The following is a 13,565-nucleotide window of genomic DNA, read 5'->3' as shown; positions in this document are numbered from 1 at the left end:
ATTTGCCATTCACAGTACAGCTATCAGTGCAAAATTTTTAAAGATAGTATATAGCTATGATGCGCTGGCACACTGAGCATTTAATGCATGATGACACCTAATGTGGAAAAGGTTGCTATCCCCAATCTTCAGTATTTTAATAACATACTAATGCTGAATAATTTAAATTTTGATTGCTGGAAATTGTTCAGTTGTACTGCTTTACCTGTGCAAAGACATGCATCATTCCACTTAGACAACAAACACTTGTATTTGTGAAGATATTTTATCTATCTGCCCATTACTTAATAGTCTTGGTGTCACAAGCAAGAGAGATTTATGACTGGATTGGCTCCTAGCTCAACCTAAAATGTCCCCATAGCAAAAGTGCCTACATGAGCCAGCTAGTGTGATTTTTTTTTGTGGGGAGATGGTGTAAATAAAGCTTACCCTTAGTGGTGATATAAATTATTATTTCAGGTACTTATATAGTGCTGTCAATTTACGCAGCTCTTTACATATACATTGTACATTCACATCAGTCCTTCCCCCTAAGGAGCTTACAATCTAAGGTCCCTAACTCTCATTCATACACACACATACTGGGGACAATTTAGACAGGAACCATTTAACCTACCAGCATGTCCTTGGAGTGTGGGAGGAAACTAGTGTACCTGGAGGAAACCCACACAGGCACAGGGAGAACATGCAAACTCCAGGCAGGTAGTGTTGTGGTGTGGTCAGGATTCGAACCAGTGACCCTTTTTTACTACTAGGTGAAAGTGCTATACACTACACCACCGTGCCGCCCATATATAAATTCAAGTTTTGTAAATGGGGCTCTAATCTTGTCCAGATTAATTGCCTGACACACTTTGTCCCTTGCTTTCAAACAAAGTGGAAAATTGTACATTTAAAGGGTAAATCTGTGACAATTTTCTGATGTAATACTCACCAAAAATGTTCAAGTACACCGAGATATCACTTTGATTATTTGTTTGTATCCTCACTGTGTAGTTTCCCTCATCAGTTATATTTAGGTTGGAGATCTGCAGTGATCCATTGGAGAAAGATGCCATCTTGCTTTTGAACAGAGGTCCAGGAATTATTTGGGTGCTACTATTCGTGATATGTCTAAGGATTTGATATTTTGGGTTTGTGTTCGGTCCTTTGTACCAAATAAAATGTTGAACTCTCCTAGTAATCCAAGTAACATTTAGGGTGACAGATCCTTCGATGACCGGATACTGAGGGATCAGCTGAATACTCATCATTCCACTGGACATATCCACCATCACACAGAGGAGAACTGCAAGAGAAAGTGACATATAAGAAAATCAATGATCATTTGTTTAAAATGTATAAACATTTCAATCCATAGGGTCTATTTATCAAAGATCCACTAGGGAATTTACCCAGTGAACAATTTGTAGCCATTTGCCCACATATGATTTCATTTTCCAAATAGTAATTCCCTGTACTGTGACTCTCCTTAGCCTCTAGCCACCCCTTTAATTGTTCTTTTTCACCTATAGCCCTCCTATTACTCCCCCCTTCCTTTAACATTCCCTCTGTATTGTGTATCTCCTTCCCCACCCTCTCAAGCACACACTTTTTCTCCTCCTCTGTTGCCCTGATAGGGGGTGAGCAGCATGCCATCCACAAACCAGTAAGACTGGGAGATTTACCTAGCAGCCAGGTAGGCATAATGAGTGACACCTAAACCACTCATCAATGTTATATGGGCAACCAAGTGATGCCCAGCAGCACAGATACCAATCTTTAGGTATACAATTTGGAATGTACCTGCCCATAAAATCATCTGTCATTAGTAGCTTTTTCTCAGTTGGCACTTACCTGACACAATAACACTAGAGTCAAAGGAATGTTGCTTGGTGAGCATTTTCATTGGTTCACAAACTTGGACACATAAACAAAAGATTTCTTTCATGTTGACCGGGGCATCTCTGTTCCTGGCAATCCTCTGTGACACTTTAGATTTGCTAGACTCCTTTTTTGAAGTTCGGGATAGCTTATATCTGTAAATCTCAGATTGTATGTGCTTTGTCTCCAGTGTTCACCTGTGCCAGGATGACTCTCTGTACAAGCTGTGGGAGGTACAATGAAGGAGGCAATGCAATATTTCACAATCTGCTGTTACTCTGCACACGGTGGGTTCTTACTCACACCATTTAAAGGTTCTCATGTTCTTCAGAGGCAGCAGTACCAATATGCCAAAGTGTGTAGACAGAAGTCGCAGGAAGATATCTTCCTAAAAAAATGACAACTTATAGCCCTTTTTTAAATGTTATGTTTATGCAAAGTTAAAGAAATTGCACACTTTCAACCGTTTTTGTTGATTTAATTAGGTATTAGTATAGTTATATTCTCTGTGTCGTTTGTTTGCCTTACCTTGTAATGACGGGCTCACATGTTGTGGCTGCAGTTTGTAGTGTCAGGGCTGATTGATTCCCCTGTCCATGTATTAATTCACCTAGCTTGTCCCAGTTTGCTAAAGGAGCGGGCAATCCATGTCTCACCATTTCCTCTGGGAGTGCTAATGTGATGACTATGTTGAGATCACTTTTCAAGCACTACAAGTACTATTCAAGTATCTAATTCAGGCAATTGTTGCGCGTTGGGTCAGCAATTCGGGGCTTTATCAGGCAGTGATGTAAGTGACATTCAGTGCAAAAGGTGTTAAAAAATAACCATGCACAACTACTAAAACACTTGTTAAAGTTGATTAAACTAAGATGAAAAACACACAAATAAGTTGCTCCCCTTTAGAGCAGTAATTACCTACACTGTAAATCAATTAAAAATGGGAGGGGGGCAGGAATTTAAAATACACTGTAATACTATTAGAAAATAAAGTGCAATAGACCATACAGTTTAATTTGTGACAATGTAAAAAGTCCTTAGGAATTTAAAGATTTAGAAGATTTATTATGAACTTTATTTCTTTTTTGTTCAACATGAGACACTGTTGTGAACCATCACCATCAATTGCTTATCCACCCATATGGATGTACACTCAACAAATATCCATGACCTCTTTAACTAAAAAAAAGGTCTAAAATCTCCTGGGTTGGTGAGTCTCCTTCAGGATCTTCTTCCACCTGTTAGCGGTCCTAAGCAACTCCCCTCCTCGCCACCATAATACCTTTATTACATAATTTTTTGATTACCCGGTATTATGACAGAGAGGAGAAGAATTGCTTAGGACCAACAGGTGGAAGATCCTGAAAGAGACTCACCAACCCAGGCAATTTTAGACCTTTTTTTAAATTTAAGAGGACATGGCTATTTGGTGAGTGTACAGCAATATGGGCACCATTGGGCAAATAAGCAATTCATGGTGATGAAACTTGGAAAATGGATCAGGAGACTAAAGATGCCTGAAAAATGAATCCTATGTTCTTAATTGGTTCTAGACTTAGCAGCAACCAATGAACACAAGTGTTGTAATTAGGCACATCTATTCAGCCAGTGGCACCACAGTTTTGGCAGCAGTACCAATATGCCAAAGTGTGGAGACAGAAGTCACAGGAAGCTATCTTCCTAAAAAAATTAGAACTGTTAGCCCTTTTTTAAATGTTATGTTTATGCAAAGTTAAAGGCATTGTACACTTTCAACCATTTTTGTTGATTTAATTAGGTATTAGTATAGTTATATTCTCTGTGTCGTTTGTTTGCCTTACCTTGTAATGATGGGCTCACATGTTGTGGCAGCAGTTTGTAGTGTCAGGGCTGATCGATTCCTGTGTCCATGTATTCTTTCACCTAGCTTGTCCCAGTTTTCTAAAAGGGCGGGCAATCCATGTCTCACCATTTCCTCTGTGGTGCATCACAATTGTGGGAGTGCTAATGTGATGACTATGTTGAGATCTCTTTTCACTGCTTGTGTTAGATCTAAATGTGCATTACTGCAATGCATGGCAAAACTATTTTGAGAGACTACATGTCTCTGGATCTCTTATCCAAGGAAATAACTATAACCACCTGAGACTAGGCAACTACTATGGCTCTCAGGGGCCTAGAGCTAACTATGGATGAGCCAACCCCCCCCCCCCGGTACGGTTTGCAGCAGAACATGCTAGCAGGCAAAAAATTAGTTCGAACATGCGAACACCATTAAGTGGGACATGAACGTGAAAAATGCTAATTTTGAAGGCTTATATGCAAGTTATTGCCATAAAAAGTGTTTGGGGACCCGGTTCCTGCCCCAGGAGACATATATCAATGCAAAAAAAAGTTTTAAAAACTATAGTTTTTTCGGGAGCAGTGATTTTAATAATGTTTAAAGTGAAACAATAAAAATTAAATATTCCTTTAAATATCGTACCTGGGGGTTGTCCTTAGTATGCCTGTAAAGTAGCGCATCTTTCCCATGTTTATAACAGTGCCACAGCAAAATTGCATTTCTAAAGAAAAAAAATGTCATTTAAAACTGCTTGCGGCTGTAATTATTGTCAGGTCCCGGCAATATAGATAAAAATACCAAAAATAATGGCGTGGGCGTCCCCCTCAAAATCCATACCAGGCCTTTCAGGTCGGGTATGGATATTAAGGGGAACCCCACACCTAAAAAATTGTAAAAATTGCATGGGGGTTCACCAGGCCCCCAGACACTATATAATCTGAACAGCAGTATATCTACTATATGACCTGCCCTATATACTCTGCAGAAAATTGGGCCTTAGGTGTTGGTGGTACCAGAACACTGTAAGCCCTCAGTTATTCTTGTTGGGCACAGGAACGGGCCCTGCTGTGAAATATTATATAAAAAGTTGTCATTACATGCCCCTGTTAAACAGAAGAATTGGGCCTTGGGTGGTGGTGCTGCCACAACATAGTAACCCCTCACAAATACTCTTGTTGGGCGCAGGAACAGGCTCAAGTTACTCCCTTTCTCAACCTGGGAACCAACATCGGACCCTTCAAATCACTGCACATCCTCCAGCAGCATTTAACCGAAACTGTGGTCGAATAATTCTAGGGACTCCTCCGTGCATCATGGTGGGGCTACGGAAGGAGTGACTGTGGACAAGGAGCCAGTGATCCACTCCACCAACTTTTCTGCATGTTGTGGCTCAATAACATGGCCAGAAGCAGCAAAAAAGGACAAGCGTGCCCCACAGCCACCCACAGAGGATGCACCATGTCCACGACCACCACTGTTGACTGTGGACACAGAGGCTGCTTGCCCTCTTTATTGGCCTGTGAGTGTCTGCCTCTCCTTGGCGGTCTTCCGGACATGATGTATTTTTTGTTTCGCACTACCACACTACACTGTATCAGATACTGTGTACACCACCTGCACTGTATTAGCAACTGTACACCACAGAATGCACTGTAGATATAGGCTATACTGAACGCACTGAATATATATATATACTAGACTTTATATATATATACAATAGACTGTATATTTATTATATATATATATATATATATATATATATATATATATATATATATATATATATATATATATATTAATATATATATATATACACTAGACTGTATATATATATATATATAGATATATCTATATATATAGATATATATATAGATATATATATATCTATATATATATCTATATATATATCTATATGTTTATCAAATACACTGCCACTAACTGAATAACCTGCCTGCTTAATCTCACTCAAGCTATTTCTCTGTCCACGCCAAAAACACTACACACGGCTGCTCTGTAAGCAACCTTACATAGTGTGGGGCGTGGACTTAGTCCCCCTGAGCCATGATTGGCCAATTTTACCCTGCCTTTGGCCAATTATGGCTCTCTCAGCAGAGCAGGCTGTGATTGGTCAGGTGCATGCTTTGGCCAATCATACAGCAATGCACTGCAATCTCGCAGTGCATTATGGAGCGGCCCGCAGCGCTCAATTTTTCTGCAAACGCCCCATATGATTGTTTCGTTTTAGAACAAACGAACACCCGATGTTCAAGTCGAAACTTACATTCGACTCAAACCGTGGCTCATCCCTAGAGCTGACTATGCAGTGAATGATGGATTTGGAACACACATAAATGTGTATGAGAACCCCTTTATTGTTACTAAAAAAATCATTGCTATGGTATATCTATAAGAGCTTGCTCACAAGGGGAGCAAAATCAGGCAGTTAAACCGTAGTTTTGCCGCCCCCTGACCTGAACAAGGGCATGCAGTCACACTCAATACTCTATACATGGTGCTGCCATGATGGTTTGCTTTGGCACATCACAATGGTGCCGCCTGAGAGGACCCATGATAGGGCTCTCCCATCACGATGCCCTGGGCGTCTGTATGACCACCCATCCAAAATGACAAGTCCAATTGGACACGATGGTCGCAGACCTGAAAGAGACAGCCAGAAGATCCAGACAATTTAATATTTAAAGAAGATCAAACAAAGTAACAAATTACAGGTCTTTCAGGTCTGCGACCATCGGGTCCAATCAGACTTTTAATTTCGGATGGGTGGTCCCTATCATGGGTCCTCTCAGGTGGCGCCATTTTAGTGTGACGATTTATCCCTGCATGTCATCTCCTTTTTGCAATAGTCTGCATTAGTGGATTAGAGTATTAGCAATTGGCCCCTATTAGGATGTTTTTTGTCCATTGTTTAATTTTGACAAATTTTGTGACTGGCTCTTTAATTGAAGACGCTGGCTGTTTTAGTACCGCTAGGCATTTCTGGGTATTAGTGGATGGTCCCCCTTGGAGTTCTGTTTGGGGTATAAATGGCTTTCTCATTTCAACTATTGCCTTTATGGACTTTGATTGTGGGCATTGCTGTATATATCTGTGCTATTTTAGACTTTCCAAAATGGCCAATGGGCTTTTTTGCATGCATGTGATGTCATTGCGATCGCGCATGCGCAATCGGCACCTCCCCGGTGTCTGCACTTGATTGGCAGTATCCTCAGCCACCAAGTGGGAGGACCATAAATAGCCCTGCATGGTGGTGGTTTAATCTGCTTAGACCATCTGCCATGCATTCACCCAGGAGCCCCACACTAGCATCTCTAGCCTAAGAGGTAATGATTGAACCTCCTTTGTGTTATGTTATATACATTTTGTTTGTTCATTCTGGTTTTAACTGCTATAGCAAATGTTGATATATCAGAGATTTTCTGTTCCTAGTGATTGGGAACAGTGATCTCTGTCATGTCCCTGGCAGCCCATCCCCCCTACAGTTAGAACAAGCTGAGGGAACACAGTTAACCCCTTGAATCCCTGCCAGTGTCATTTATACATTGATCAGTGCATTTTTATAGCACTGATCAAAGTAATAATGCCACTGGTCCCCAAAAAGTGTAATTTGGGGACAGATTTGTCCACCGCAATGTCGCAGTCCTGTTAAAAATTGCTGATCGCCGCCAATACCAGTAAAAACAATTTATAAAAATAAGACTAGTGCCCAATCATTGGTGCCAGTGGGGCGGGAACAGTGCCCCATCATTGGTGCCAGCGGGGTGGGAACAGTGTCCCATCATTAGTGCCAGTGGGGCGGGACAGTGTCCCATAAATGGTGCCAGTGGGGGGGCGTACAGCGCCCCATCATTGGTGCCAGTGGGGGGGGCAGTGCCCCATCATTGGTGCTGGGGGGAACAGTGCTACATCATTGGTGCCAGTGGGGGGGGACAGTGCCCCATAATTGGTGCCAGGGGAGGGCAGTGCCCAATCATTGGTGCCAGTGGGTGGGGGGGCAGAACAGTGCCTCATCATTGGTGACAGTGGGGAGGGTACAGTGCCCCATCATTGGTGGCAGTGGGAGGAACAGGTCCCATCATTGGTGCCAGTGGGAGGAACAGTGCCCCATCATTGGTGCCAGGGGGAGGAATAGTGCCCCATTATTGGTGTCAGTGGGAGGAATAATGCTCCATTGTTGGTGTCATTGGCAAGAATTATGCCCCCATTGTTGGTGTCAATAGCAGGAATAGTGCTCCAAGGGCAGGAGAAAGGCAAGGAAAGGGCCTTGGAGATCACTGAAAAACAGTCATAACCTTATGTGGAATTGATAATTTAGTAATTCAATCGATGGGTCTTCATACAATATACTTAGAAAAATGGAATCGCGCTGAGGAGGGGGCTGGTGACCATGTTAATGACCATCAATCCTCCTTAAAAGTGAATGGGTAGAAATCTATGTGTGTAAAACATAAATTATAATATGCTACCAATGTCAATGGATAAATGACAAATAAATAGTCCATCAAAAATACATTACACATGTGCAATAGTGAAGAAAAGTATAAAAGTCCATGTGTAGATGATAAGATGAAATCACCCAAGTGATTACTAAAGATCAATTGTGGTCCTGCTGAATAAGGACAAAGTGCTTGGTCCATCACCATATATAGAGAGACTGGCCACTTACCAGAAACTCGTAACCCCCCCACTACAGAGGGTCAGAGTGAGCTGTATGGACTGTTATTCCGGGCCACCACCGAAAAACTTGAAATGGCACTGTGATGGAACATCAGGGGCCTTGGTGTGATGATGGAATGGTTCACACTTGCGGGATTTATGACATCAAGCTCTCAGCAGGGTGGATTAATATAAAATGGGAAAAGCTCCAATAGTGTCCCCTGGATGACATAACTCTATTACGAAACGCCGGGTAGGGCGGAGCGACGTGTTCGCGTCACCTCCCACTGCTGATGTGATACCAGTAGGACGGGCTGTCTGTGAGCTTCCGGCCGGTGCTCCAGACGTCTTTTCTAGGCGCTCAACATTGAACATCTACATGTGAGTGTTTTTTATTCTTTGATTTTACAATAAAGCCTTACGATTTTACACTATTGGAGCTTTTTCCGTTTTATATTAATCCACACTGCTGAGAGCTTGATGTCATAAATCCCGCAAGTGTGAACCATTCCATCATCACACCAAGGCCCCTGATGTTCCATCCCAGTGCCATTCCAGGTTTTTCGGTAGTGGCCCGGAGTAACAGTCCATACAGCTCACTCTGACCCTCTGTAGTGGGGGGTCACGAGTTTCTGGTAAGCGGCCAGTCTCTCTATATATGGTGGTGGACCAAGCACTTAGTCCTTATCCAGCAGGACCACAATTGATCTTTAGTAATCGCTTGGGTGATTTCATCTTATCGTCTACACATGGACTTTTATACTTTTCTTCACTGTTGCACATGTGTAATGTATTTTCGATGGACTATTTATTTGTCATTTATCCATTGACATTGGTAGCATATTATAATTTATGTTTTACACACATAGATTTCTACTCATTCACTTTTAAGGAGGATTGATGGTCATTAACATGGTCACCAGCCCCCTCCTCTGTGCGATTCTATTTTTCTAAGTTTATTTTATTGTGTATGTGTTGCATATAGGAATTTGCAGCTTTCATATATATTATTTATTGTCTTTACCTATGCGCAGTTCCCCCCCCCCCCCCCCCCCTTCATACAATATAGCACAATATAACAAAAATCACTGCACCCACAGTGAGACTGCACACTCATCGCAAGCGCGTGAGCTCATTAAAGCTCATCAAGAGCTGTTTGTTATATCCAAGGATATCAGCCAAATCGATTGTTTTAATCTTCAATGGTCACTCTTAAAGGAGAAGTTTACCTTTTAATAAAAAATAATAAAATGCAAATTTTTTTGCAGGTAAAAAAATAAGCATTTACTATTTTTTTTTTGGGAGCCTGTAAAGCATTGCACTAGTAACTAGGGATGGGTGAACGGTTTGGCCCGAGCATAAGTTCGGGCCGAATTTTCACTGTTCGGACGTTCGGCGAGTAGCCGAACAAACGGGTCGTTCAACCATTTATTCGCCCCCCCGAACCGACCACAATGCATTGCGGCGCTGAACAGTGCATTGCAAGCCCTGATTGGCTGAAGCAGTGAAAACTAATTTTAATAAGTGGCCACGTGTCTTGTTAAACTCCCTTCCATGAAAAAGTTGTATCCCTATTGTGGGGTCACCAGTACGGTATTTATAAATTGAAATCATATCCCCTCTCAAGCTTCTCTTCTCCAGAGAGAATAAGTTCAGTGCTCGCAACCTTTCCTCATAACTAATATCCTCCAGACCCTCTATGAGCTTTGTTGCCCTTCTTTGTACTCGCTCCATTTCCAGTACATCCTTCCTGAGGACTGGTGCCCAGAACTGGACAGCATACTCCAGGTGCGGCCGGACCAGAGTCTTGTAGAGTGGGAGAATTATTGTTTTATCTTTGGAATTAATCCCCTTTTTAATGCATGACAATGTTCTGTATGCTTTGTTAGCATCAGCTGGGCATTGCATGCCATTGCTGAGCCTATCATCTACTAGGACCCCCAGGTCCTTTTCCATCCTAGATTCCCGCAGAGGCCCCCCCCCCCCCCCCCAGTGTATAGATTGCATTCATATTATTGCCACCCAAAAGCATTATTTTACATTTTTCTACATTGAACCTCATTTGCCATGTAGTTGCCCACCCCATTAATTTGTTCAGATCTTTTTGCAAAGTTTCCACATCCTGCGGAGAAGTTATTGCCCTGCTCAGCTTAGTATTGTCCGCAAATACAGAGATTGAACTGTTTATCCCATCCTCCAGGTTGTTTATGAACAAAATAAATAGGATTGGTCCCAGGACAGAACCGTGGGGGACCCGCTACCCACCCCTGACCATTTCGAGTACTCCCTATTTATCACCAGCTTCTGAACTCGCCCTTGTAGCCAGTTTTCAATTCATGGACCCACCCTATGGTTCATGCCAACGGACCTTATTTTGTACAGTAAACGTTTATGGGGAACTATGTCAAATGCTTTTGCAAAATCCAGATACACCACGTCTACAGGCCTTCATTTATCTAGATGGCAACTCACCTCCTCATAGAAGGTTAATAGATTGGTTTGGCAAGAACGATTCTTCATGAATCCATGCTGATTACTGCTAATTATGCTGTTCTCATTACTAAAATCTTGTAAATAGTCCCTTATCATCCCCTCCAAGAGCTTGCATATTATTGATGTTAGGCTGACTGGTCTGTAATTTCCAGGTATTTTGGGCCCTTTTTAAATGTTGGTGCTACATTGGCTTTTCTCCAATCAGCTGGTACTATTCCAGTCAGTAGACTGTCAGTAAAAATTAGGAACAATGGTCTGGTAATTACTTCACTGAGTTTCCTAAGTACCCTCGGATGCAAACCATCTGGTCCCAGTGATTTATTAATGTTACGTTTTCCAAGTCTAATTTTAATTCTGTCCTCTGTTAACCATGGAGGTGCTTCCTGTGATGTGTCATAAGGATAAACACTGCAGATTTGGTTACTGAAGCCCCCCGATTCCCTCGTGAAGACAAAGGAGAAGAATAAATTCAATACCTTCGCCATCTCCCCATCTTTTGTAACCAGATGTCCTTCCTCATTCTTTATGGGGCCAATATGGTCTGTCCTCCCTTTTTTACTGTTTACATATTTAAACAATTTCTTGGGATTTTTTTTTGCTCTCCTTCGCTATGTGTCTTTTGTGTTCTATCTTAGCCGCCCTAATTGAACCCTTACATTTCTTGTTGTATTCTTTATAAAGTCTGAATGCTAATGATGATCCCTCAACCCTGTATTTTTTGAAGGCCTTCTTCTTTGCTTTTATATGCATTTTTACATTGGAGTTAAGCCATCCAGGACTTTTGTGCGCTCTTTTTAATGTATTACCCAGTGGGATGCATTGGCTAATGCCCTTATTTAATATGCTCTTAAAGCAAACCCATCTCTCTTCCGTGTTCTTTGTTCCTAAGATTTTATCCCAATTCATGCCTTCTAGCAAGGTTTGTAGTTTAGGGAGGTTGGCTCTTTTGAAATTCAGTGTCTTGGTATTCTAAAAAATGCACAGTGTGGCGCTATTAAGTGAATACAATATGAACAAAGTAAACATAAATTATTCAAATCAAAAACATCTCATGTGAGCATTTGTGACAGTGACTAGTGAAAGAATAACACATATGTGTATATAGATGATTTAAGCATCGAAGGCAAAATCAAATATAGAGTCCATAACACCAAAAAGAAAAAGTCCGTGATAGCAGTGTGTAAATGGTATACAGGTGTTCTTCTTGTATATGCAGGAAGATCAATTGGACCCGGTAGCCTGGTAGATGAATGGACCATAAACGACCAAAGGTGCACAGAAATTTAAAAACGGTGCCAGGACCATCACCAGAAGATATGGAGGCTTACCAGAAGTAGTGGCCTGAAATAGCGTATGCTAGAACAGGTCAAGAAGGCTTGGTGACCAACTGGTCTAGATGTATTGTCTGGATAGATGTCATCACCACACCAACGGAGGGAAGGGGGGGAAGCAATCAGCACGATTTCCTCGAAAATAATCACACCACCAAGCCAAGCGGAAGATTCATGTACCATGTGAGAGATGAAGACACTCACATAGTGTAATAACGTATTAACTTGGATTTATTAAAAATAGCAATAAAAAACAAACTCACATTTTGTGCAGATCAAACAGGCATGTAAATCGTATAGCAGTAGTTGTGAGGGATCCACCCGACATGTTTCAACTAAAAAAGTCGTCTTCTGGTTGACACATGATAACACATATGTGTTATTCTTTCACTAGTCACTGTCACAAATGCTCACATGAGATGTTTTTGATTTGAATAATTTATGTTTACTTTGTTCATATTGTATTCACTTAATAGCGCCACACTGTGCATTTTTTAGTTGTTCTGTTCTCCCTGAGTCTACGGGTGTGTTGGCTGCTTACTTAGTTTGTTTTAGCGCAGCGCTGTATCATATTTCTTGAAATTTTGTTTACAGTGTCTTGGTATTCCCCTTATGTTTCATATTTGTGTGATTTATACTAAAGCCAATTGACCTGTGATCGCTGTTTCCTAAATTGCTCCGTATTTCCACATCTGTGATCAGGTCTGTATTGTTGGTAATCAGTAGATCCAGTAATGCTTTATTTGTAGTTGGTGCGGCTACCATCTGGACCATGAAATTGTCCTGCAAGACATTTAGGAACTGGTGAGCCTTAGACGAATGCAAGTTTCCCTCCGCCCAGTCTATGTCTGGTGAGCCGTGACAGTGCAAGCATCAGTGACACAATCCCTGTTGTGTTCCTGCTGGAGCAGACTCTGCATGGCATTATGGATAGGGTACAGTAGTTCAGAGCAGCAGGAGGAAGAGGAGGACTTTCTTTCCTCTCAAAGCCCACTTTATCCAGACACCATCATTCCTATGTCACAGAACACACAGGAGGAGAGAGGGGAGGAGGATGAGGAGGAGGATTCTGGCACTTTCATAGGCTTCGAAGAAGAGGAAGACATGTGTAAGTGATGGCTTTTCAACCCCAGGACCCTTGGGAGTAGTACATGGCTGGGAGGAGGAAGTTCCAGATGCTGTCATCCTGAGTGACCCTGAGGAGTCTGCTTCTCAAGCCTCTGCAAATTTGAGGCGCAAGGGCAACCTCATGCTTCAAAGCCTGCGAAAGGACCCAAGAATACGTGGTATAAAGGAGAAAGATAATTACTGGTTGGCAAGCCTGCTTGACCACCGTTATAAGGGGAAGGTCTCAGAACTTATCCTGTCCCCACAGAGAGTGC

General features: G+C 41.9%; 2 protein-coding genes across 9 annotated transcripts in view; one reads left to right on the top strand and one right to left on the bottom strand.

Annotated features, from left to right (window-relative positions):
* The window catches only part of LOC141110636 (cell adhesion molecule CEACAM7-like), a 170,715-nt gene extending 168,618 nt beyond the window's left edge, over window positions 1-2,097 (bottom strand). Inside the window, exons 1-2 of one of the 8 annotated variants that reach the window (XM_073602095.1) lie at window positions 1,837-2,097; window positions 935-1,288 (exon numbers count right to left, since the gene is read on the bottom strand). In XM_073602095.1, the coding sequence (XP_073458196.1) occupies window positions 935-1,288; window positions 1,837-1,930 (448 nt within the window). In that variant the 5' untranslated portion in view covers window positions 1,931-2,097. Of the gene's footprint in view, window positions 1-934; window positions 1,289-1,394; window positions 1,554-1,591; window positions 1,794-1,836 lie in introns of those variants that run through there. The other 7 variants (XM_073602096.1, XM_073602099.1, XM_073602098.1 and 4 more) reach the window with 7 other exon arrangements.
* The window catches only part of LOC141110638 (cell adhesion molecule CEACAM6-like), a 455,239-nt gene that overhangs the window by 152,221 nt on the left and 289,453 nt on the right, over window positions 1-13,565 (top strand). The gene's annotated exons all lie outside the window — the stretch shown is intronic.

The sequence above is a fragment of the Aquarana catesbeiana genome, linkage group LG10, assembly GCF_042186555.1.
Source record: "Aquarana catesbeiana isolate 2022-GZ linkage group LG10, ASM4218655v1, whole genome shotgun sequence".
Lineage (NCBI taxonomy): Eukaryota > Metazoa > Chordata > Amphibia > Anura > Ranidae > Aquarana > Aquarana catesbeiana.
The sequence above is the reverse complement of the archived record's forward strand: the minus strand, read 5'-3'. Positions and strand labels throughout refer to the sequence as shown.